Source organism: Lissotriton vulgaris, chromosome 4_1 (assembly GCF_964263255.1).
Source record: "Lissotriton vulgaris chromosome 4_1, aLisVul1.2, whole genome shotgun sequence".
Classification (NCBI taxonomy): Eukaryota; Metazoa; Chordata; class Amphibia; order Caudata; family Salamandridae; genus Lissotriton; species Lissotriton vulgaris.
In genome coordinates, this window is record NC_141691.1 from 1,588,885,643 (window position 1) to 1,588,912,485 (window position 26,843).

Here is a 26,843-nt window from a genome sequence, read left to right on the forward strand (position 1 = left end):
CCTGTGCGAGAGTGCCCTTCCCCAGGGGAGCTTTAACATTACAACTGGCGACGAGTATGGGATAAAAAAATAAAAAATAAACGGGAGAAACACGAGGACCACGTGGAACCAGGGACAGTGAACCAGCTTAACACACACCAGCAGCAGGGTGTGGCAACCGGCTACAAACAGGTACGGAACTAGAGGGAGAGCGCGGCAGAGGGGACGCTCGCCATCATAAGCAGCCAGCCAAGCGCAGAAACAGTCCTGAACATAGCAGCTGCAACCACGCTGACTGCAGCCATTGTGATCGGCCCACGTGGCGAGGAAGGGAAGGCAATAGTCACCACACGCCACCCTACACACACGCTAGGACGCAGAAGGGGGCAAACACAGCAGGAAAGAAATTGCCCATAGGTGAGAAGAGCGACAGGGCAAGAAAACAATCTTGAAGCGCAGAGTCAGTTGGTACCACATTCGAAGAAGATAAAAGGAATGCCTGGGGCCCTGGCGGAGCAAGCAGAACACAGCACAGGGGGCGAATCTGCGTCGTAATAGAGCCCCTCTCGCCTACACAGACAAAGCACGCCGAGAGGAGAGGAAGAGCCACCTGGAAGAAGAGTGGAAATATGCGCTCAAACGTCCTCGCTCAAAAAACACTGATCCCCTTCTTATCCAAACCAGGTGATCCCTCGATGAAGTGGGAAGATTGGAGGGAATACTTTATGAACTATCTGGAGGCCTTGGAGGACGAGAATGGAGAAGCATTTCCTTGCAAAAGAAGGAAGAGGATATTGCTTCACAACCTAGGTCCAGAAGACATCAGAGTGTTCCAGAATATAGTCCTGACTCCACGACAAACGGCTGATGACGACGTGTTCCAGCATGCGATTGATGATCTGAATAAACATTATAGGCCGGAGGTGTGCATGTCCATAGACAGATACAACTTCCAACAAAGGAAACAAGCAGTGGGGGAGTCCATAGATGAGTACATAGCAGCGTTGAAGAAATTGGCAGTCATGTGTAAATTCGGTACCTTACACGATGAATTCATGAAAGATCAAATTGTCATGCACACCACGAACTCGGTGATCAAGGACAAGCTGTGGGTAAATGGAGATGCGACCCTGAAGGAAGTCATAGCTATGGTGAAGAAAGCAGAGCTCTCGAAAAGATGTGCGGAGGCAGCGAAAAAGGAGACAGCCGCCTGGCCCATGGTGAACAAAGTCCCTGAGGCAGAACCACCGGAAAGAGGCAAGGGAGCAACAGGGGACACGAGGACACAGGCCAAATGGACGTCCAGACCAGCACCGGCGAAGAAACCTGGCAATGAAGGCAAGAACACGTGCTACAGGTGCGGCAGTCTGTCTCATCCAGCCTATGATAAGCGGTGTGCAGCCTTTCGTGCCGAATGCATGTTCTGCAGGATCGTAGGACACTATGAGAAAGTATGTCGCCGCAAGCAAAAAAGACCGACTGTCAAGTACGTCGCACAAGGGTCAGATGTAGAAGGCGAAGAAGAAGAAGACAGCGTGTTGTGCATAGAAGAACACATACTGAGGATCAACTGCAACCACTCGAAGAAATCCCAATGCGACCTAGTGATAGGAGGAATACCGATAAAGATGGCAGCAGATTCCGGAACCCCGTACACCATAATACAATGAACGGTGTGGGATGAACTCTTCAAAGACCAGCTGGGACACCACATGGAACCCCCGGATATTTGTCCAGTCACATTCACAGGAGACCCCATTCATATGGTAGGATACCGAAGCTGGAAATTTGTATTCAAGGAACGGAGTGCGAGGTGCAAACTGTACGTGGCAGAGAAAGGTCCTTCGGTCCTAGGGTGGATCAACCAAGGAGACTTGGGAATACAGTTGAACCCCAGTGGCACCACACAAGTTCTGATGATCAGCGACGAGCAACAACCGGACGTCACAAAACTGAAGGAAGAATTTCCCACTGTGTTCGGAGGCAAAGTCTGCAAATTGACTAAATTCACGCACAAGATTTATCTCAAAGCAGATGCGAAACCGGTGTGCCACAAGGTGAGAAATATCCCACTGGCTATCAGAGAGAAAGCACAACAGGAATTACGCAGGCTAGAAGATAATGGCATCATAGAACCGATAACTACTGCCGAGTGGTTGGCACCGTTGGTGGTAGCAATGAAGCCAAACGGCAAGGTGCGTCTGTGTGTGGACCTGAGGGAATTGAACAAAAACATAATAGTGGAAAAATTCCCACTACCAAGGATAGATGAGATGCTGGCAAAAACTAAGGGGGTGAAATGGTTCTCAACCATCGACCTCACCTCAGCCTACCATCAAATAGCCCTACACCACACATGCCGGAAATTGACATCGTTCATAACCTGCTTCGGGTGCTATCTGTCAGGTTTGCGACGCTCCTCAGGATCAGGAAAACGCTATAGTGGTTCCACTTCCAGATCGTTCTGAACTCAGAATTAATGGCACTGAGTTCAAGTCAGATCAGGCGGGGGAAAGGAAGGGTAGGGACTGAAAGGACATAAGGATCCGTAAAACAAAAGCAGACACCATGAACATAACACAGGCACTAACAAAGTCTACTCTCAATAATTCTCGCTAAACCCTGGCTACCTTAACTGCAGACCCCTGTGCATTCATTCATCTGAAACCAAAACACCTCGCCATCCGGCGGTAACCTTTGCAGTCTCTTTATACGGCAAACTCAATGTCAAAACAAAAATAGAATCCAGGCATAAATGTTTGGCTTACAGCAGCAAGCATGCCAAAAGGAAGCCTCGTATTTACAATGCTGATCAACCCTTCCAGAACTTTGTAGGCCGATAGACAAAACAGGAATGGCTTCAGCGGTGTCTAAAAACCGCCGCCCTAATTAGTTAATTGCTTCTATCAGCGCTCCTCCTCACAGGGGATCAACACGCTGTCCATGTATCAAGCGTTCTATAAATCACCCAAAACTAACTATTTGAAATTTGCGGCTTCCCTCCATCCGGAGGCTTCACCGACAGTCTAAAATGGTGCTCACCTAATTAGCGTAGCTGAAGGAGGAGCCGTTTGCATCACAGTAAGTTCCCCCCGCTTTGCTCCGTATACTGATTCCCAAAGACGCGTAGCGAGAGACAGAGCCGAGACCCGACTGTGACCCTCCCTAAGTTACAGCTGAATAAGCCCAGAATCTCCAGTTCCGCTTCGGGTGGTTCTTCACCAGGCAGAGGAACTCGGCAACTCGCAAGCTCCCCTGGTCTTCACCTGCCACTTCGAGGACCATCAGCCATTACAGGAATCCAAGGAATTACGCACTTGCGGAAGTGCACATTTGCTCCTTTTAACCGCGCCTCATTCCGCTAAGCTTTCTGGGACTTCTAGTCCTAGACCTCGGCAGGCGCTGTCTGCTTAGATCCTGACACTATCAGTTTCGCAGGATGCCATTTGGACTGGCCTCGCCAGCAGCCGTATTTCAGAAACTTATGCACAAGCTGTTCAAGGAAGTGGATGGAGTTCAGTACTTCCAAGATTACATCTTGGTGATGGGCATTAACAAAGCAGACCATGACGCTAAGTTGTCCAAAGTCTTACATGTCTCGGAACGCAATGGACTCACTGCGGAGTGGGACAAGTTCCGGTTTGTCACATACTTAGGCCACGAGATCAGCGACCAAGGCATCACACCTAAACAATCCAATGTCAAAGCGATATGTGATGCACCACCTCTAGGAAACAAGGAAGAAGTCTGGTCATTCCTTGGCATGACCGTGTTTTATAGCAAATTCGTACAGCATTTTGCCACCAAGACACACCACATGCACCAACTCCTCCGGGACAAGACAACCTTCGAGTGGACGGAGGAGACACAAGAAGAATTCCAGAAGATCAAAGCGGACATCAGCCCAGCAGTCCCTCTATGTGGATTTGATCAGCAAGCAAGATCAGTATTAACAACGGACACGAGTGAGAGGGGCCTAGGAGCAGTCCTAATGCAAGAGACAAAAGATGGGGAACTGGCCACCCTCAGCTTTGCATCCAGATCTTTGTCGCCTATGGAGCAGAAGTACAGTGTAATAGAAAAGGAGATGTTGGCGGCAGTCTGGACCACGGAGAAGTTCCGCCAGTTCTTATGGGGCACTATATTCAGGCTAAGAACAGACCATAAGCCCTTGGTCAAAGTCCTCACATCATCTGGACAGGCGAATGCGACCCCCCCGCATTGCTAAGATGACCTTGAAATTGTTGGACTACAGGTATGACATAACACTTCTCGGGAGCCAGAAATCAAGTAGCCGACTATCTAGGTCGAGCGTCAGCCATGGAGGAAGCTCCACACGGTTCCGAAGATGAGGATACCAGAGTGGCGTTCATGGAGGATCATGAACGAGTGATAAGCGATCAGGAGTGGAAGGAAGCATACGAGAATGACTCAGCCATCGGGGCTGTCAAGCAGTTCATACTAAGAGGATGGCCAGAGAAGTGGCACGTGGAGGCAGCTCTCAGAAAATTATTTGAAGTGAGAGAGGAATTATCGGTTTGTGACCGAGGGATCTTCCTGCGGAGAGGAGAAAAGGTAGTTCCTCCCAACATGTTGGTGCCACATTTACTTTCCCTTATACATGAAGAACACCTGGGCATTGTGAAGACAAAGCTCAGGGCGAAACAGATGTACTGGTGGCCTGCTATGGATAGCCAGATAGAAAGGCACATGCAGATGTGCGAACAATACCAAAGAGCGGACAAGTCCCAAAGCCTGATTCGCCCACCCTTAGGAAAGTTTGACAACCCCGCTAACCCATGGGAGGATCTGTCGATAGACATCTTGGATCCAGTATTAGATGCTCATGGAGTCTAGAAATATGTGGTAGTACTCGTAGACCAGTACTCCAAGTGGCCAGAGATCGACATACAGGAAGACATGGACACCGACAAAGTATTAAGAGAGGGTATTCCACGCTCCATACTAAGTGACAATGGGCCTCAGTAACTTCGGAAAAATGGAAGGCGTACATGGGAAGGAATGGTATAAAGGTCAAACACACATCCATATATCATCCGGCGGGAAACGGTCTAGCCGAGAGGTTCAATAGAGTCATCATAGGCTCGGTATAGTCAGCGATCGGAGCCGGGAAGGACTGGGAAAAAGAATGAAAGTGCATGTTGTGGGCCTACAGGATTACCCCGACCAGCACAGGATACAGCCCCTTCCAGATCCTAAGAGGTCGAGACCCAGTCACGAAGGACAATGTTGCATGGAAGGAGCGCACAATCACGAGCAAGTGGTCTCCAGCAGTTGTGCACCACAATCTGAAAAAGGCGCAAAGAATATATACGGAACACTTCAATAGAAGACGAAATGTCAAGGAGACGGAGTTAGAGAGAGGAGAGTGGGTTCGAGTCAAATTAGTCCAGTTAAGAAAGAAAGGTGATGGCAAGTTCAGTGCACCTAGGCAAGTGGAAGAGGTTTACAACCGAGCAGCCCTGCTGAGCGATGGGAAAGTTTGGTCTCTGGACAGAATGTCCAAATGTAACAAGATATTGCGATGGAATGAAAGAGAAAGTGGACAGGCAGACAACCCCCAGGCTCAAGGTACTGAAGTCAATCCAGTGGAAGAAGGAACAGGAAATGCTAGAGAAAGAGAGAGAGAGGAGGAAGTAGAGATGGGGAGTGATCCTGGTGCCTTGGAACTCTCAGGAAGCACCAGTGGAACGCATCGAAGAGGTGTTCCCCTGAGTACAGAAAGAAGTGGAGCAAGAAATCCCCAAGAAGTTGCTGTGTACACTTCCAGTGTGAGGCGTACCCGCACTGGCAGAGCTGTGGTAAGACCCTTGAAGTACAGAGACTTTGAGATGGGAGACGGGAATGAGCCCACCAGCAGGTAGACAGAGAGACATTATCTTATGTTTGAAATGTATATCCATAAAGGAGGGAGATATGTAGCGTCGCGCTCTAATATCCACGTCGTGACGTGATGACGTAGAGCGCGGCAGCCATTTTGGGTGCGGCCAAATAGAGCGAGGAGCCCCCGAGCATAGCGGAGGTCTCCCGGCGCTCTCCCAGGTTATGTACCTACAATAAATATAATTTCACTTACCTGCAACCTCCTGTGTGATAGTGTCCTTCCCCAGGGGAGCTTTAACATTACAGCTGTAACCTGCACACTCTTCGCTGTTTCGTTGTGCCTGCAGGCCTCCTCTTCCATGTGCGAGCTTAGTCCTGGGCCTCGCCCAGCCGGAGCAGCAGGAGATCTTTATCTGTGCGATCGGCCAACTCAAGATCGCAGCCCACCGGTCTAGCAGGGGAACAGTCCCAAGGGATTGGCGTCACTCACGGCTTCACCAGGAGGGTGGTACACTCCTTCCCTCCGGCAGGCACAGACCAGTAGGAGGACGCCGTCAACCGCACAGTAGGATAATCCGGGGCTCAGAGTCTCACTCGCTGCCCAGGCTCCCGTCTCTGCCTGCAGCCTGCTCTGCCAACACAGTCTTCCACACAGTGGGCCGGAGCGATTTAGTCTTTCCAGTGGGCTCACCTCAGGAAGCGACGGGACCGCCAGCAGCCCCAGCATCGGCTCAAAAGCAGTTCACCAGCTGCAGCAGGGACGAAGGTAGGGTCTCCAGTGGAAATCTCGCTCTATTATTAATGTGCTTGTGGGCCAGCAATATTTCCTCATCTTGCGCCTCCCAGGCAGGCCTCATGTGCGGTAGCTCAGGGAAATCAGCATCTGGGCTTATCAGGCCCCCAAACATTGGGAGAAGCAGGCTCGGCCTCTCTGTATCAGCCCCGGGGTATGCTTCGGGATAATGCAAAAGGTTTAGAGTGGCTGGAAAGCAGGATCGTACAGGATTGTGTGCCGGTGTCATGGAGGTCCTTTAGGTTGTGGCCATTTTGGAGCCGGGCAAATTCCACCCCCCTTGCAGGTTGTAAGTTATTTCATATGTGGACGACATGCAAGTTATCATTACCATCAATCAATCAATCACAGACATTTATAGAGCGCACTACTTACCCGGAGGGTCTCAAGGCGCTTGGGGGGGGGGGTGGGGTGCTGCTACTGCTCGAATAGCCAGGTCTTGAGCTTCTTCCTGAAGGAGAGGTGGTCTTGAGTCAGGCGCAGGTCGGTCGGGAGGGAGTTCCAGGTCTTGGCGGCCAGGTAGGAGAAGGACCTTCCTCCTGTTGTCGTTCTTCGGATGCGGGGGACGGCGGCGAGGGCGTGGCTGGCTGATCGGAGATGACGTTTGGGAGCGTAGAAGTTGATGCGGTTGTTGAGGTAGCTCGGGCCTTGATCGTGTAGGGCTTTGTGTGCGTGGGTGAGGAGGCGGAAGGCAATTCTTTTGTTGACGGGGAGCCAATGCAGGTCTCTCAGATGTCCGGAGATGTGGCTGTGTCGAGGGATGTCGAGGATGAGTCTGGCTGAGGCGTTCTGGATCCGCTGGAGTCTCTTCTGGAGCTTGGCGGTGGTTCCGGCGTAGAGGGCGTTGCCGTAGTCCAGTCGGCTGGTGACGAGGGCCTGGGTGACCGTCTTCCTGGTCTCGGTGGGGATCCACCGGAAGATCTTCCGTAGCATGCGCAGGATGTTGAAGCATGACGAGGAGACGGCGTTGACTTGTCTGGTCATGGTGAGGGAGGAGTCCAATATGAAGCCCAGGTTGCGTGCGTGGTCTGTCGGTTTGGGTGCGGTGGAGAAATTCCTGAATCCACTACGATCAGTTTCAGGGAATGTATGGAATAAATAGCCCTATGGATGTCGTCCAACTGCCTTCAACTAAATAGATGAAAGACCGAAATCTTACACTTTGGGAAAGCTCCCTCTTTTTAATTTGAAGACTGGTGCCTGCTGGAACTGGGGCCATCCCCCAACTTCAAAAAGGCAGTTAGAAATCTTAGCATACTGATTGATGATGCCCTCTCAATGAAAGAACAATTAAATGTAATCTTTGGGTCCATCTTAACCCCTTGCAGGCTTCTGTCGGCCAACGGCATCGTGCGCACTACCTTCGTAGTGCTGCACAAGTCCATTGGCCGGCGCGACACCCGCCCACTTTGCTAAACCGCCGCACTAGGGCGGAATTGCTGCAAGGGTTAAGCGGTTAAGATGTATGCGCTTACACAGAAAAGCCTTTTAATGGCTGCCTTCCCAGTCCAGAAAATCCTTCACTCAGGCACTTATTATAAGTCACCTAGACTATGGAAACCTTATTATGATGGAGTCAAATGAAGATCTCTTAGTGAAGCTTCGGGTGGTACAAAACACAGCTGCCTTCCTGATCTGCAATCTGCCGTCCCACTCCCTATCAGAGCCTACATTGAAACAATTGCATTATGGCTTCTGATAAAAAAGTGCTCCCTATTTAAACTCACTTGGCTTGTGCATAAGTCCCTTTTTGGAAATGGTCTGCTCTGTCTACAGAAGAAGTTACAATTTTATGCACCCATGCGCAACCTCAAATCCAGTGTACAATTTTTACTTTATCCCTGCTGTATCAACACTGTCAGATACAGGGGCAGGTCCTTTTCTTACTTGGCCCCCCCATCACTGGAACAAGCTACCCTTATACATACGAGCCTGCCCAGACTTTGCTCGTTTTAAGAAATTCCTCGAAACTCGGCTCTTTTAATTCTTTTTGGAATTGCTGTCCTGTTTTAGAGTTCAGTAGCGCCAAGAGATCTTCTTGGTGGTGATTTGTTTGCGCTTTATAAATGTAAATAGCATAACATAAAGAACTATCTCACACCAACTAATAGTTTTTTTACCTTTTGCATCCTCAGATTGTCTTCTTTCATCATCAAAAGGACTCCCTTTATATGTCTAAACGCCTGCATAAAAAATGTAATTTTGATTTAAATCTGATATGTGCCTCTCCCTTTTTCTTTCAAATTACCCTTTTCTTATTTTACATTCTCTGTCTGCCTCCTTTCTCTGTAAACAGTCTAATTTATGTCAAGTGGATTGTTGTCTTAATCTCTATTATGTATTTCTGCAAATTGCACACACTTCATCTCAATCCGTCTTTGAAAGATATATATATATACCCCTCAACCTAGCAATACCCAATGTCCTCTAGCTCATTGATTAATCTTCGCAACTATCTGCCATAAACTCACCCCCTCCCGTTAATGATCACAAGTAACTCCTGTTAATTTAATATACAACAAAGCAACTGGGGTAAATGAGTGGAATGGATTTTTTGCATCTACAAAACTAATTCCAATAACCCTACATAAAACAACCACCGCAAACTAACCATGGTTTCTGGATCAGTATGCAGTCCGATAAGAAGTGCTACAACATCTCGTCAGAGGTAGCAAGAGTTATATAAATGCAAGTTCAATTAAAATATTAAAACAAGAATGCCTTTTTGGTCACCATAAGTAGGCTTGTTTGGTTTTTAGAAGAGGGGTTGAATGTCATGGTCGGCTAAAGAAAACCTGGGCAATGAACATTTGAGTGGAGCATATATCATGGGTGCGTGAGGAATACACTCGGTCTTTTATACTATTTAATTTTTGTTTTTAGCGCGGAGCAGGAGCCCTGCTGTGCTGAGCCACCCAGAAATCACTTTGTGCATTTACCTGTGTGAAGTCATTGATGGTACCACATTTTTACGTGAATTACCAATACACTTGTATTAAGATAGGCTTTACATATGAGATTACCTGTTTTTTGTTGAATTGCGCTTTACGCTGCACAAATGAAAGATTGTAAAAGTGCCCTTTATACGTTTCCAAAATGTCAAACCTCTCATGATTTGCCGAGCAGTATACACCTGCGAATACCTCTCTGTTCTACTCCTAATCGAACCCTAAATGTAGCATTGGGACTTTGTGTGTTACAGGCTGTGTGAAGGGACAGTGTTTCCACATGCTAATGGTGGGATTTAAGGGCTTATTCTGAAAAACGTGTCAAACACATCTATACACATTGTTGTACCTGGTGCCTGTTTCCTTAGCATTGACAACAAAAAATCCTTCTAGACCTAGGTAATTTGTTACTCCATTTTAAATATCTGGTTAACAAGGATTTCTCATAACGGAGAGAAGGATTTGGTGATGCATTAGCACATTTCTTCATGTCATAAATGATCATGTGACTCCTTTCCACTTATTTCTCTTAGGTCAGAGTAATGTTGAACAATTCTTATGGTCCGGGATGCCCGCCACCCCTTCCACCACCAATCCCAATGGTAGGAGACAGACACAGTTTGAACTTTTGGAAGGCAGGGGGGCCTCGCGACCCCCCCGGCCGTATTTATTAAAATATGAAACAACATTTAAAACTTTAAATTAAAAACGTTTCATTTATCATGTACAAAATTCAACTTTCATCACACTTGATGAAGACAGGTATTCAGGCTAACCTTAACAAATCTCTAATACAAAGATTTTCCTAACCGAGTCTAACATCATGACATCATGCATTGCATACGAATTTTGTACATCCTATCGTTAGGGGCCAGCGGCAAGGTCTTAACCGGTGTCAGATCCCCATCACCAAATTTCCGCCCTCACGTGTGAGTGACGCATGCGCAGAGGGCTTTACCCTCGTAGCCAACCGTAACTTCCCTTGTCATGGGGCCCCCTTCCACTCGGCGCCATCTTAAGGTCGTCCGAGTTCCCGTGAGGGGTTACCGTAAGAAGGACAGCGTGGACTCCCCCCCTTTCCCCGCACTCTCTTCCGCCGCAGCGGATATCCGGCCCCCGGGAAATTCGTGGGAGGGGCACATAGCCGTCTCCCCCTGGGCGATCCCATCCGTAATGGGTGCCGCCCCCCCCCGTGGGAGGGGCCAATGGCCGCCTCCCCCGCTAGGGACCTTGAAATCACTGCTCACCAATCATGACCTTACCGCCCGACCGAAGACTAATAAATACGACAGTTAATGACCTACTATTGGGAAAAAATGTATGCAAAATTTATATCACAGCTAGATATATCCCTCACTGCTACCCCCGTCCTTGTAGCGAGGAAGTCCCAGAATAGTACCAAACATACTATAAACAGTGCTACAAAGGAGAGAAAGGTCCTATCACAGAGAAACAATTTTTTTGCATACAGTTTATTACACTTCTCGAAAGGAAAAAAGGCCTACAGTACAGACAAGTATTCAGTTGCATAGACAATCTTGGAATCAATCTACAATGGGAGAAAGGCCTAGACAAGACGTTCATGCATCACAATCAATTGCATATCACAACTTTGATTACTCCCAAACATCTGCAACAGGGGCTGGTGGGTGGGTCAAAAACTGCTGCTTGTTCCCTTGAGGGCTCACGAGCGATGAGTGGTGCAGCCTTCAGAGCGCAGGAACAAGAGGACGCCTGCCTGGACCCCCGCGCCTTTTAACTTGCAGCGGGGAGGCGGGGCGGCATCCCCATCCTGCCCAAAAGTGCACGGACTTCCGGGCGGGTGTTGGGACAACCCTCTTCGGCGGCGGGGGTGTGCTCCAACCACGCCACTTTGGGCATACCGGCCGGGGACACCCCGCCTGCCAAGGTTTCCCGGGCGGGCGGGGCACCCAGCCATACGTTCGGGGTGACCGAGAGGTCTCCCCTTTCCATTCTTTGAACTGTGTTTTGTTTCTGTTAATACATACAATGTGGAAGTCTTGCGCTGGTGTTATTTTTTTTTTCTATTTGAAAGTAGTTATGCAAACTTCTGTTATCTTTTTCCCAATCGTTTTAATTTAAAAAGATTTACCACATTTTGTTTCTAACTTTTACTTTATTCTTTTCAGGCCCCTTTTCTATCGGTGACAGTATGAAACACTTGCACTTGTTGACTATGAGATCACCTTGGAGTTTTACAGCTATCATTGCCAATGTCTTTGCTTCACAAATGGTACCTGTCGGTACTTACAATACCCTTAAACTATGCTTACTATTGAGTTTAGTGCAAACGTGTAACGAAGACAAGAAATCGGCGACCTATGTGGATTGTTTGGTCTTGACAAATGACACGTTACTTATAAATCGGTAAGCTTTTATGTTTTTCCCTACGAGGATTTGAGAAAATATACTTTTACTAGTGTTGGTTCTAATAATGAAAACTCAGGTTATACATTTTTAGCTACTGTGTTTCTTGCCATCCTACTTCCATAGGCCTCTGGAATCAGATATTTGTCAGCTGGAACACCTTGCATTGAGGAGTCACATCATGTTATTAAAGAGTGCTTTAGCACATTGAGCCCGGATTTGAAAGACACTCTCTTAAGATCTAAGGTTGCATCAGTAGAAAGTGTATTAGCCACTACAACAAAAGTGTAGTCATCCCAAGCCAGACAGAAAACAACTGATTCCACTCAGAATAATATCACTCCATCTGGAAACATCTATTAGAACACAGGCATTACATCGTAGTACCTTTACAACGCAGGCAGTACCACGACTGCGACTTTACCATGAGTTCCATTAAAATGCAAGTCATTACAACGACTTATAGGGAATGCAGTGTTGGGCTAGTGTTGGATTTTAAGTCTAACACCTTCCCTACTGATAAACCGACTGGAGTTGGAATAGTAATTTAAAGTATTCCAAAGTCCAGCGCTTCTCTAAAGCAAGTCGTTGTAATGACTTGAATTGTAATGGAACTCGTGGTAACAACACAGTTGTGGTTTGACTAAGTTGTTAAGCCATGCGTAGTTTTGGCATGCGTGGTAACAGATGCTATTCCACTCCATCTGAACAAAAAGCATAAGTAAACATTCTGGGCTGTTCAAATGGCACTCGGCATAACATGTCCTCTTACTTAATACACAAATAACAAAAGATCACATTAGGAAAAGTAAATAACAAAGGATGTAAGAAAGCCAATGTCAGAATAATCAAAATGACACTACCCTAATTTACATGATCATGTAAAAATACAGATGGTTTATGATTTCTGCCACCTCTTGAACTTCACTAGAACTGGAAAAGTTTCAGAATCACCACCCCCTGTAACAGAAGGATCCACACGCAAACGTTCTGACACACATATTTCCTCATCAGACATCCACATGAAACCACTAAATTGTTTATTCTTTCCCACACTGTCGGCTCCACCTCTTTTGGTACAAAACAATCCTTTGATTTCAGCCCTCGTCATTCCAAGTCAGGACTGGAGGCGAGGATTATGCCTTCTTTCTTCACTTTAATGAACAGCAGCGAAGATAAAAGAAGACTACATTTCCCATGAAACAAAGGGAACATGTAGTCAAACAAGAAACACATGGTAACAACCAATCAAAGCACATAGATCCAATGTCCAATCAAGGCTCAGGCAGCCCAACATAGTCCATCAACAGTGTCCTCTCTTCCTCTTTCTTCGCTGCTACGCAGCAAGTTAAGTACTCTTCAGTTTCTCTGTCTAGTGCTTTGTTATGCTAATGATGTTGTTTCTAGGACGGGCGCTGCTTCGCGCCGTATTTAGGAGTACTTGGTTATGCTAATGATGTTGTTTCTTTGACAGGCGCTACTTCGCGCTGTGTTTATGACTGCTATTTAATTCTGGGTTTGATATTGAGGTTTCCCTATACCGGGTGCTGCTTCGCGCCGTGTTTCTATGTGTTGAAAGTTAATCTGCGGCTTTGCGCGCTTTGACTGCAGGCAGCGCGTGTGTATTTTTCCTTTACCGGCAAAGCGTTTATTTTTATTTTTATCTTCCACAGCGTGTGGGCTGCGCTGTGGAGATTTTAGCCGCGGGCACGGTCTTCCGTTCCTACGCGTCTTCTCGCTGGTTGTGGTTCCGGTCCTCCCACCGTGAGAGGGCGGGGCAACCAGTGCAGCGCGGCGCCGTTTGATCTCTCTTGAAGAGTTTTCAAACTTCGCACCCGTGTAACGGTGGAACCGGGTCTGAGGGAGACGCCTTAAGGTTTTCTAAAATGGTGGTAGTGAGCAGTTGCCTTGCCGTTTTTCCTGTGCCCACGCTCTGTGCCTTGGCCCACAACCTCCTGTTGAAGGCAGAGCATGTATTTGCATCTGGTGCTGTTATGCCTATTGAGGTCTCGTATTGCTTGAGGGCACTGGTGAGGGACACTACCCACACCTGTTTACCCTGTGAAAGGGTAGTTTGATTTAAGTTGCCAGCGTTGTCCCTGGGCTTGGACCCCTATATATTTGCGGTTTATCCGCGGGCACAAGAATATTTTATGCTGCCACCCCGCCTGTTAAGGCCTTAGCTTGCGGGCCCAGTGGTAACACACTTTGATTTTCGACGCTTGTCAAGGTCGTCATTATGGAGTACTATGATGATGACTATCAGGAGGAAGAGGACCCCCTCGCTGACATGCCATGGGGTGAGGCTTTCTATGAGGCGGTAGATACCTCTATTCACAAGGCTGTTGTCCAGGCTATCCCCCCCTCTTGAGGATAGGCTTTCACGCCAGATAGAGCAAGCTTTTGCCAAATTTCACAGCAGATCGCCCCCCCCTTGCCCCCATGTTTCGTCTCCTTCTGCCCAGGACTCTCTTAGCCTCCCACCACCTAAACGTACCCGCAAGGTGGGTGTGGATGGGGATGCTGTTGACCGCCTCAGGCAGGCCTTTATGGCTAGTCGCCCAGCGGGCCCTACCACGGTTCTCCCTGCCCCTGACACAGGTTCCCCGACAGGTCAGATTCCCCTTCCTACTGTTCCAGTCCCTCAGTCTCTTCCTGGGACATCTCAGGATCCCCCGAGTACCGCAGACATGTTGGATTCCAACGACATAGTCCACCCGCGGTCATCTGAGTGGACCCCAGCCGATAAGGTTGCTGCTTATGTGGCCGCCCACATTCAGCGTCCTCTCGAGAAAGAGGCTTGCAAATGTTTGCGGGCAGAGTGTCCCGCCCCACCCTAGACGATAAGGTAGCCTTAACGCCCGATATCGACTCGCGGATGGGCACCTTCCTCCAGAAATTCATAAGGGACCTCAAAAAGGGGATAGGCTGATCCTGGAGGGCCTGCCAGGATAAACTCCTGGAAGCCCTAGGCCCGATCACTAAAATTCTGGATATGGCGGAGGAGGCAAAAGAGTCAGGCTCTATTATTTCCCCAGAGACCCTCTCAGGCTGGGCACAACGTGTAGTGATCTTTATGGGAAATTCAAATTGTGCTCTTTCCACGGAGCGCCGCCGGTCCCTTCTCATTAAGATTGACCCGAAGTTAGGGGACCTGGTGAATTCGGAAGCTGGAGCTATCGCCCAAGGAGGCCTCTTTCAGCGAGCCCTTTGTGAAGGAGCTCGGTAAATTTGTAAACACCTTGGGCCCGACTCACAGAATTAACTTAAGACAAAATCCTAAACTTACTACTTTTGGTATTCACGGAATGCATTTACTACTTTTGGTATTCACAGAATGCACTTACTACTTTTGGTATTCACAGAATGGATTTACGACTACTAACTTTACTTCCACACTCGGGCCGGAGATTCCGGCCCGGAGGTGGGACTTCCGGCCCGGAGGTGGGGATTCCGGCCAGTGGCAGAGAGTTAGCCATGGTTGAAATCTGGCTAACTCCATTCTGTGAATACCAAAAGTAGTAGGTGCATTCTATGAATACCAAAAGTAGTAAGTTTAGGATTTTGTCTTAAGTTAGTTCTGTGAATCGGGCCCCTTCACTTCGCTAGACCAGGCTCAGTCCACAATCAAAAAGGTGTTCCCCTGTATTTTCCGCGGGGCCGGCCGAGGAAGGGGCCGCTCGTCAACAGCGCCAGAACAACCAGAGAGGCTCCGGTCAGTACCAGGACCAATCCAGATTTGGAAACTTTTTCCCCACAAGACGAAGGAGGGGTAAAGGGAGAGGATACTGTGGAGGAGCTGCAGCCTCTAGCTCAGGTGAGAGTTCTCTCTTCTTCCCCACAAGACAGGGGGGCGCTTTGCAAGGTATTTTCAAGCTTGTTTGGCCATCTCGCACGATGCGTGGTTTCTACAAACTGTGAGGGGTTTTCACATAGAGTTTGAAGGGACCCCAGTGTAAACATCCCCTCCTCGTCCTATCCAGTTCTCTGTTCAGGACGCTCTCCTAGTGGATGAAGAGGTTTCTTCTCTGCTCAAGAAGGGCTCTATCTCCTTCACAACCCAACATGCCTGTGGATTTTTGAGCAATATATTCCTTCTCGACAAGACCGATGTGGGCAAGAGACCGGTGATCAACTTGAGCGACTTCAATCAATGGCTGGATTACCGCCATTTCAGGATGGAGGGGATCCATCTTCTCAGGGACAATCTCCGCCCTCTCGACTGGATGGTTCGTTTGGACCTCATAGATGCTTATCTGGTGGTTCCGATTTCCCCGCCACACCGCCGGTTTCTTCAATTCCACTGGGGTCACCACTCTTACAAGTTCACGTCTCTCCCGTTCGGCCTCTCGTCGGCCCCTTGGTGTTTTACCAAGGTTCTCAAGCCAGTGGTGGAATTCCTACGGTTCAGGGGTGTTCAGATGATCGTAAACCTCGACAACCTACTCTTGATGGCGGCTGGTCCCACACGCCTGTTGCAGCAGCTGCAGATGGCGGTGTCACTCCTTCAGGATCTTTGGTTCGTAATCAACAAGAGAAAATCTCTGTTGCAGCTCACCCAGAACATTACATTCTTGGGGTTCGTCATAGACTCCACGGTCTCCACACTCAACCTTCCGGGCAGGAAAGTGACCAAAATCTGCCACGAATTTCGTTGCGTTCTCACCAATCAACGGATTTCCCTTTGCCAACTGTCTCGGGTGGTAGGTCTCTTGTCCGCTTCCATTCAGGCCATCTTCCCGGGCCCGCTCCATTACAGGGCCCTGCAGCGCCTCAAAGGATTTTTCCTTCGCAAAGGGTATCCGTATTCACACAAGGTCTGCTTGTCCATCGAGGCAAGGTCCGAAATTGAGTGGTGGTTGGACCACATTTAAGCTTGGAACGGAAGAGCAATCTTCGGTTCTGCTCCATGGTAATAGAATCGGATGCCAACAGGCTCGGTTGGGGTGCCAGATACGGAGATCTCTCTACAGGAGGGTTTTGGTCACCCGACGAACAAGGGTTACTCATAAACTGTTTGGAGCTTCTGGCAGGGTCCTTTGCGGTACGTTGCTGGACGAAAAATTCAGTGCAGTCGTGTGTGCTCCTGAAAATGGACAACATCTCGGCAGTCAGTTATGTGAATCATCTGGGGGGGGCACAAAGTCAAAAGCCAAGTCAGATCTGGCGGCAAGTTTCTGGCAGTATTGCCTCGAGAATCAAGTCTCCGTCACGGCAGAGTACCTCCCAGGCAGGGACAATCTGGAAGCCGATTTCCAATCTCGCCACTTTCGGGATTACAGTCTCTGGCGTTTAGACCAGTCGGTCTTCGCGAGACTGAGCGACCTTTGGGCCCGGTCTCGGCGGACCTATTTGTGTCCAGACTGGACCACCAGATCCTGCGTTTTTTTTCAGCTGGCCGCCGGATCCTCTGGCAACAGCTACGGATGCTTTCCTCCAGAATTGGAATGCGGAGCAGGGCTACGCATTCCCGCCCTTCGCAATGATTACGAGGGTGACAGCGCAAGTTCGCAGGCAAGCGGCAGATCTGGTTGTGATCACCCCACTGTGGAGGTCTTAAGTGTGGTTTCCGGTTCTACAGGAACTTTCTTGGGATTTTCCAATCCTACTCCCCCAGTTTCCGAATCTCTCATGAGTCCGGACGGGTCTCCTCATCCGCTAGTGTCCAAGAACTCACTGAAGCTCATGGCGTGGTGGATTTCAGGAGCAGATGGGAAGACTCTGGCCTTATCTCTAAGGTGTGGGCAGACAGTACGGTCAAAAGGTATCGATCCGCATGGAACAGATGGACCCGTTGGTGTGTGCGACGGGGTCTTGATCCCTTGGTCGCGGATGTGGTCCACATCGTGAATTTTTTGGCACACCTGGCCTCTGACTGGCTGGCTTATTGGTCGGTTAATGCCTTCAGGTCAGCTGTGTCGTCTTGACACGTCCTAGTGGATGGCGCCCGTGTGGGCGAACACCCCTTGGTTTGTCGTCTGTTGCGGGGCATACGCCTCTCCCTTCCTCCGGAGCGGCGTTACTCCTGCTCTTTGGTATGTTAATCAAGTCCTTAACCTGTTTCTGTCCTGGCAACAGAATAGGTACCTCTCCAGGAAGGTGTTGTCAGCGAAATTGGCCATGCTTCTGTGCCTCATTTCTTGTAGAAGAGTGTCAGACGTACAGGCTTTAGACATTTTAATATTTACTCCAGATGGTGTTAGGTTTACTTTACTTAGACGCACTAAGTGCCATACCAGGTCTATTTCCTATCCAGAGTTTCCCGATTCCCCGAAACTTTGTGTGGTTCGTTGCCTCAAGGCTTATGAGGATATGACGGAGGAGTTCCGCCCCCCCTGGGGAGAGACACCTCCTCATTTTGCTTCAGAAACCCTTTAAGGCAGTTTCCTCACCCACTATTGCCAGATGGGTCAGTTGGGTGATGCAGGAAGCAGGTATTAGCCTTAACCAGTTTGGTGCTCACTCTGCGAGAGGAGCCATGGCTTCGAAGGCCTTCAGTCTAGGGGCCCGTCTAGAGGATATCTTCACTGCGGCAGACTGGACCTCAGATTCCACGTTCAAGAGGTTTTATTTTAAACCAATTTTGAACATGGCTCATTTGGTTGTGGTCAACCTTTAAACAAGCATAATCCTCGCCTCAAGTCCTGACATAGAATGAAAAATGTCCTAGCTAATGAAATGGAAAGTTTCAATTCTATTAAGGACTCGGAGGCGAGGATTATCCCACCCTTGATTCCTGGAGGAGATCCCTCCCCCCGTAGGACAGTAAGCAATATGGTTTATTAAAATGTTAAGATTTTGGCCTATTCTGCACTGTTTGACTTACATTTGATTGTTGCTCAGTGCTCCTCTGGTAATTTGTTTCCCCTTGTCCTCAGGCTCGGACTCCAATAAACAGGATTCCTGAAGAGCGAGGAGAGGCTGTCTGAGCGCTCAGAAAGAGGAAGAGAGGACACTGTTGATGGACTATGTTGGGCTGCCTGAGCCCTGATTGGACATTGGATCTTTGTGCTTTGATTGGTTGTTCCCATGTGTTTCTTGTTTGACTACATGTTCCCTTTGTTTTATGGGAAATGTAGTCTTCTTTTATCTTCGCTGCTGTTCCTTAAAGTGAAGAAAGAAGGCATAATCCTCACCTCCGAGTCCTTAATAGAATTGAAACTTTCTGTTGCGTTAACTAGGAAATTTTTCATTCTCCAGAATAACAGAACTTGAGTAGCAATGAATTTTGGTAATTTTGAAAGAGCCCTTGAACTTGATCAGACCTCTTCACATGACTAAACGTAACTTTAACCTAATCACCAACTTTCAGTTGTCCTTGTGTTAAAGACTTCTTCTGTTGTGCAATTTTGCAAATTAGTTATTTTAATGATGTATATGACTGTAACAAAAGAAATTATTAATTTGCACTTGAAGCAATATGATTCTCTCATTTAGAAGTGTAATAAATGATGCAGTATACTTATGGCTCATTTTCGTATGAGACACCGTTTATTTAAAATTCTGCTCATCTTGCTCACGCTCATTCCCCCTTCCAATTAGCTGCAAGTCTTCCCTCCCCACAGTTTCCGCACATCACAGAGCCCAATGCTGCAAATAGATTTTAGCAATAAATAGCATGTATTGTGAATGAAACTTTCCATTGTGTACCTAATGTATAATTTTGAAAGATTTCTGCTTCATGTTGACATGCAGTCATGTAGAAGAATGTGATTCCTCGGCCTATTATTAAAAATGTTTCATATCCGAAGATCTGGGCCCAAATCCATCGTTTTTTTGTACTCCACACCACCCCGGGTTAGACAATGGCGATATGCAAATCAGCTCTGACCCTGTGCCCCATGGGAACAGTCCAGTCCGAACTACAAAAGCCATGTCCTTCCCAGAACGGAATCAAGCATCCGAGGACCGGACCGGTTTCGAGGTAACACCTCTCATCAGCCCGGCTAGCTTGACTCCAGTGGTGTGGAGTGCCTGGGACCCACGTCTGAGCATCCCCAGCGCACTTAGGGCGGAATTTGCAAACAAAACAGGTGATGGACCGAATGTGGATCAATGTCACACATTCACCCCAGTCCGAAGATCTGGGCCCAAATCCATCGTTTTTTTGCACTCCACACCACCCCGGGTTAGACAATGGCGATATGCAAATCAGCTCTGACCCTGTGCCCCATGGGAACAGTCCAGTCCGAACTACAAAAGCCATGTCCTTCCCAGAACGGAATCAAGCATCCGAGGACCGGACCGGTTTCGAGGTAACACCTCTCATCAGCCCGGCTAGCTTGACTCCAGTGGTGTGGAGTGCCTGGGACCCACGTCTGAGCATCCCCAGCGCACTTAGGGCGGAATTTGCAAACAAAACAGGTGATGGACCGAATGTGGATCAATGTCACACATTCACCCCAGTCCGAAGATCTGGGCCCAAATCCATCATTTTTTTGCACTCCACACCACCCCGGGTTAGACAATGGCGATATGCAAATCAGCTCTGACCCTGTGCCCCATGGGAACAGTCCAGTCCGAACTACAAAAGCCATGTCCTTCCCAGAACGGAATCAAGCATCCGAGGACCGGACCGGTTTCGAGGTAACACCTCTCATCAGCCCGGCTAGCTTGACTCCAGTGGTGTGGAGTGCCTGGGACCCACGTCTGAGCATCCCCAGCGCACTTAGGGCGGAATTTGCAAACAAAACAGGTGATGGACCGAATGTGGATCAATATCACACATTCACCCCAGTCCGAAGATCTGGGCCCAAATCCATCGCTTTTTTGCACTCCACACCACCCCGGGTTAGACAATGGCGATATGCAAATCAGCTCTGACCCTGTGCCCCATGGGAACAGTCCAGTCCGAACTACAAAAGCCATGTCCTTCCCAGAACGGAATCAAGCATCCGAGGACCGGACCGGTTTCGAGGTAACACCTCTCATCAGCCCGGCTAGCTTGACTCCAGTGGTGTGGAGTGCCTGGGACCCACGTCTGAGCATCCCCAGCGCACTTAGGGCGGAATTTGCAAACAAAACAGGTGATGGACCGAATGTGGATCAATGTCACACATTCACCCCAGTCCGAAGATCTGGGCCCAAATCCATCGTTTTTTTGCACTCCACACCACCCCGGGTTAGACAATGGCGATATGCAAATCAGCTCTGACCCTGTGCCCCATGGGAACAGTCCAGTCCGAACTACAAAAGCCATGTCCTTCCCAGAACGGAATCAAGCATCCGAGGACCGGACCGGTTTCGAGGTAACACCTCTCATCAGCCCGGCTAGCTTGACTCCAGTGGTGTGGAGTGCCTGGGACCCACGTCTGAGCATCCCCAGCGCACTTAGGGCGGAATTTGCAAACAAAACAGGTGATGGACCGAATGTGGATCAATGTCACACATTCACCCCAGTCCGAAGATCTGGGCCCAAATCCATCGTTTTTTTGCACTCCACACCACCCCGGGTTAGACAATGGCGATATGCAAATCATTGCCATGATTTGCATAACGCCATTATCTGACCCAGGGTGGTGTGGAGTGCAAAAAACGATGGATTTAGGCCCAGATCCTTGTACTGGGGTGAATGTAAGACATTGATCTACATTCTGTCCATCAAATTGTTTTTTGTAATTTTCTCTCTGTATCGTGTGTCTTCATGACAATTTATGCATTTCTCTGCTAAGTTTTATTAACAATTATGTAGTAAATCTTTTAAACTTCAGTCCGATCTAGAACTCAGTTTTTTTGGTTGTTCCAGTTTCTAAATATGAAATTACTCTGCTAAGTTTGGGATATTGTTGGGGAGTGTTGCCTCTTACTTCTAGATCAAAGAGAAGAATTTTAGGGGCTGAACTGCCTAAGGTAAAATGTGGTGTTCATTCTATATTGATGTTCAGGAGACTATTGGGGTTCAGCTCCCACAAACCTTTGGGAGCAGAGGATGGTTAGTATAAGAGCACCTCGTTTTAAGTGGTCCCTGAAAGATTTTCGTAGTCTTGAACCATTTATGCTTATATTGAAGGAGAAAAACTTTTTTGGAAACTTACAAATTTTCCAGTGTAGGATCCTCCTGGAAAGTGACTAGCTGTATTGGCTGTGCGTTCCTGAAAGAAGTTGTAGTGCAAGCAGGAATAGAGAGAAATCGAGTTTGTGAATGTATTCTGAGGTATGCATTTTGATAATGGATTTCTGTTTCTGCATTGAATTGTTGGACTATGTGATGATGCTTGTGTGTTAAATTGCTGGATTGATTACTGTTGTGATGATGTATTATTCATATTTGTAATCCCATTTGAAGATTAATGCTTTGGTAGAAGGAAAAGTATTGGTTATTGGATTTGTCGTAAATCCAAGATCTCGAGGGAGTGGTATTTGTTTGTACTGTGGTGTGCTGAGCAATGTACCACTTACACATCTATAGGGATGATGAATTAGCACATTTTATTTTCAGGCTTCAAGGTTTAATGTGAGTTGTTGTGCTCATCCTGAGTGAAAGGGGGGAAGTACATTGGCCAGGTCCCCCTGCAATAGTTCTCCTGTCCAGCTTACCCGTAGTCAGCTACCTCTGCTGCCTGTCTACCTGCTGCCCTCTGTTTGGACCTCCTCTGCTTATTTCTTGCTCTATTTTGCATTTTCTGCTAATTTTTCTGCCATGTGTTTTGTCTTTTCTGCTTGTTTATCTGACCTTTATTATTTTTTTTTAAAACAGATTTTATTTGTCACAGTTCACATATATTGCATAGCTCCGCAACCCGGAGACTGCTGCACACATCAATGAAACAACAATAATGCCATTGACTTTTATAATGGACCAAGTCCCCCCACCCACCCCCCGATTGCGATCATGCCACAACTAAAGAAGGATTACATCTCCGGAACAGCACACTGAGTCCATCAAACACCCTGCAAATCCCAAACTCCACCCACCCATCAGTCTGGCAAGCGAGCAACCCCTCTGGCGGCGGTCCAGGTCCAGCCCCCGGTAGTCCGCCCATCTTTTCCAAATCTTAAAATGTTTACGGGGGCATCCCCTGGCAATAAAGATCGGCAGCTCGAGCCCCATGCAAAAGTCCATCCCATTCCTCCATGCAGCCAATGGCGGAGACCGGGGCACCTTCCAAGCCCTGGCTATGTCCATCTTTGCCAGCGTGAGGCCTAAACGCAACAGATGCCGCTTATATCTATTGCCCCCAATACCCTCCATCACATGTAGCAAGGCCAATCGCGGCGTGTGTGGAAGCTCCCATGCCAACACCTCCGACAGGCAGGAGAACACCCCCTCGAATATTGATGCAGCGCAAGGCAACCCTAGACTGTATGCATAAGCGTGCCCTCATCTGTCCCACAGCGGATACACTCAGGGGAACCAATTATTCTCGCCCTCCACAAGCACACTCTGGTGAAATATACACAATGCAAGTACTTGAATAGTGCCAGACTTAGGCGTGTAGATATTGCTGCCCCCTGCAGGCCTGCCAGTGCCTCCACCCAGTCCTCTTCCTCCAGGTCACCCACGTCCCCTTCCCATGCCGTCCTGAGCCTCTGTAGGTCAGTGGAACAATGATGGACCAGCGCCCGATAGATGCGAGCGATCTTGCGATCAGGTAGTTCCCCCATATACACCTTCGCTTCTATTGGACTAAAGTCGGCAAGGGACTCCAGACCTTCCAGGTTAGGTGTCAGCGCGTCTCGAAACTGCAAATATTTGAAGAACTGGGACCGCGGCATCCCATATTCGTCTCGAAGATCTTGAAAAAATTTGAGTGTCAGGTCTGTCATCACGTCCCCTAGGGACGAGATTCCTATAGAGTCCCAACCCTGGAAGCCCTGTAAAGCTCTAATAAAAGAGAGAGGGACCCCAGCACCAAAGGGATAGGGTACCAAAATGACTATATGCCAAGCAAAAGATTCCCCTTGGATTATTCAGGGAGAAGACAACAATTCTTACAAGCTACCAAACAAATATCAATCATACATCAAGACTCAACAATTGGAGCAATGCAAAATAGAACAAAACAATTCTGTCAAAATTAATAAAATTAGTGTGCACAGTTTATTCAAATATATAAAAACACCAGTTAAAACATAAAAAAATGAAGCAAATTTAAAAAGACATTTGGGAACACAGATAATAAACAGAACAAATCATATACAGCATATACATCTAAACAGTTCCTAATGTAAATAAGGGAGGTGCAAAATAAAGGTAAAGATTCCACAACAGTTGGAATAATCCTTTGCAGATATATATTACACTTCTCCCTTTCACTCAACGCGTTTCGACGGACATTGGCGATATAGCCGCCTTCATCAGGAATATTTTTGGGACGTAGTCCCGAAAGTAGTTTCTGAAATTTAAGAAATGTATATTTTAGATTTTCTAAACACCTTATACAAAAGAACAAGCATGTACATCACATCAAATACACAATAAAAACAAAAATGGTGATATTTATCTTACACAGAGCTCCAAACAACATTCGCACTCTAACATAGAGATACTAACACAGTTCTAAACAAATAAGACAACAAATGAGGTTGAATCTTTTGCTTGACATATAGCCCTGTAAAGCTGCCGGTTGGGGCAGAACATTCCACCACCCCATCCTACCCTGAGCCCGCCTCCAGACATGGAACACCACCTGCGTGACAGAGGGAAGGCACTTTCATAATGGCGCGGAATACAGCAGAGTGTGTAAGGACTTATTACCCATCAGGTGCCGCTTGACCACATAAGCCGGGTCCCCCCTATCCCCGTACCACCACTCGTTGAGAACAAGCAAGTGTGCCGCCTGATAGTAGGAGAGGCCGGTTGGACCCGGGGTCACCGGTCCACCTAGGGTAGCCTGGCACAAAGTGGGAAGGCCTAACTTCAGGGCAACCGTGTCATACTTGCGTCACACTCACCACAGCATCCAGTGCACCTCCACCAAAAATGACACCACACCATCTTTAGAAAAGTTAGAAAAGCTTTATCTTTCCTTTCAATATAAGTTTCCAGTTGCGTCACAGTTAATACCTCCACAGTTTTTGCATTACCATTGGATTACCTGCTTTTGTAAACATATGTCATGGCATAAGATTTCGATACATTAACGAACCTTACTTAGTCATAGCATTAATAAGCAGGGTAGGTGTAAAGGTACATTACCATTGATGACTCATTTCAATACAAACGTGAGAGGAAAAAGGTTCTAGAGGCAGTTCCGCAGTAATTGCACTTTTTAAATTCAAATTTGTTTTTATTGGTTTCAGGAGCATCAGTAGTCATTACATTGCAAGGGAGTCGTAGCAGGCAAAAAAGGCAATCAAGCAAACAGAAAACATTTGAATGGTCATTTGCACTTGATAGAACAGTGACATGGTACTAGAGATGCAGACACTCCAAGCCACGCAGCAGTGAAACCATAATAAGAAAAATCCCAACTGTAACCCCCCCCCCCACTCCCCCACCCTTCCTCCCGGTTCCCACCCCGCCCAGTGTGCCAGTCATGTGGGGCAGGCAAGGCCCTAACCATGTAGTAACTGAAGCGGTCACTCAGGTGGATGTATGGAGTCATTTGTGTTCGCGGTAAGTCTAAGAATGCACAGGTATTTGGGGCACGTGATCTCATTGAATTCCCTGGATAAAAGGGAGAGCAGTGGGAGCCACACTTTCTGATAAGCAGCCGTGGACTGTGTAAGCGTGGCGTGAATGCGCTCCATGCCCAGGGTAAACCATATCCTATGTAACCAACCCGTGTGAGTAGGTCTGGTGGTGGAGCCCCACAAGGACAGGATGTGTTGTGTTGCGGCCTGAATAGCTACTCCCATCTGGCGGCCTCTAAGGAATTTCAGGGGGAATGTGAGTGCGTTGGGCAAACCCAAAATGGCATATGCCGGGAATCTGGGGATTTCGGTATCAAATGCGGAATCGATGTCGTCTAGGACAGCCTTCCAATAGTCTTGAACCTCTTGGCATTCCCAGAGGAGGTGTGTCAGAGTGCCCCTTTCCCCACAACCCCTCCAGCATAACGCACTTCGTGCAGGGTTGCCTTTATTGAGCCGAGCCGGCGTGAGGTGCCAATATATGGCCAGTTTCGTTGCCGTTTCCCTGGCAGCCGTGTTGCGAGTGGTGTGAGCAGCTCTATAGTAAACATAGCTCCATTCCTTATGTGACAAGACCCTCCCCAATTCTGCCTCCCAACGCCTCTGGCCCGCTGTTTTGCCTGACGGGGAAGTTGGTGTAAGCATTTTGTAAAGGTCTGTGATGAGATGTTTGTCAGAGTCTTTCGTCAGCCATTTCTCGAAGACTGTCATGGGCCTGCCTACCAAGGGGAGAACGTCCGGATGGGTAAACCAGTGTCGGAGTTGGAAATATTGAAATAGATGAGGGGGTTACGACATCGTAGCCTTGGATTATGTCTTTAAGAGGGAGGAAACCCCGCAAGTCAAAAAGGTGACCAGCGGAGAAGCTACCAATTCCTCGCCATTGCGGAAAGGCTCTAGGAGCCTTGCCCGGAGGGAACTCCGGGTTATGCAGAACAGGCGTAAGGGGAGATGGGAAGGTAGTGAGACCCCTTTTGACCGCGTTCCAGACCTGCAGGACCGTGCGGGTGATAGGGGATCGTAATAGGTAGCGTGGTCTGTGTTGTCTAAGAAGAAACGGGTCTTCCAAAGGCAGGTGCCCGCCATTGCTCTGTCCTGGAATGACCAGCGCTTCTCGGACTCTGGCCTAAACCATTCTACCAAGTATCGGAGTTGCGCCGCCTGGAAATATTGCAACAAGTTGGGAATACCAAGACCGCCCTCGTCCGCGGTCCTGTAGGCTAAGTGTTTATGTAGGCGCGCCCGTTTGCCCTCCCAGATGAAATGATGGATGGCGGCTTGGAGGGCTTGAATGGTACCCCTGGGGGGGAGCATCG

At 48.1% G+C, this 26,843-nt stretch overlaps 1 protein-coding gene across 1 annotated transcript in view; it reads left to right on the plus strand.

Annotated features, from left to right (window-relative positions):
* The window catches only part of MCMDC2 (minichromosome maintenance domain containing 2), a 1,367,419-nt gene that overhangs the window by 626,255 nt on the left and 714,321 nt on the right, over positions 1-26,843 (plus strand). Inside the window, exon 8 of the mRNA XM_086965823.1 lies at positions 11,715-11,952. Coding sequence (XP_086821949.1) covers positions 11,715-11,952 — 238 coding nt within the window. The remainder of the gene's footprint in view (positions 1-11,714; positions 11,953-26,843) is intronic.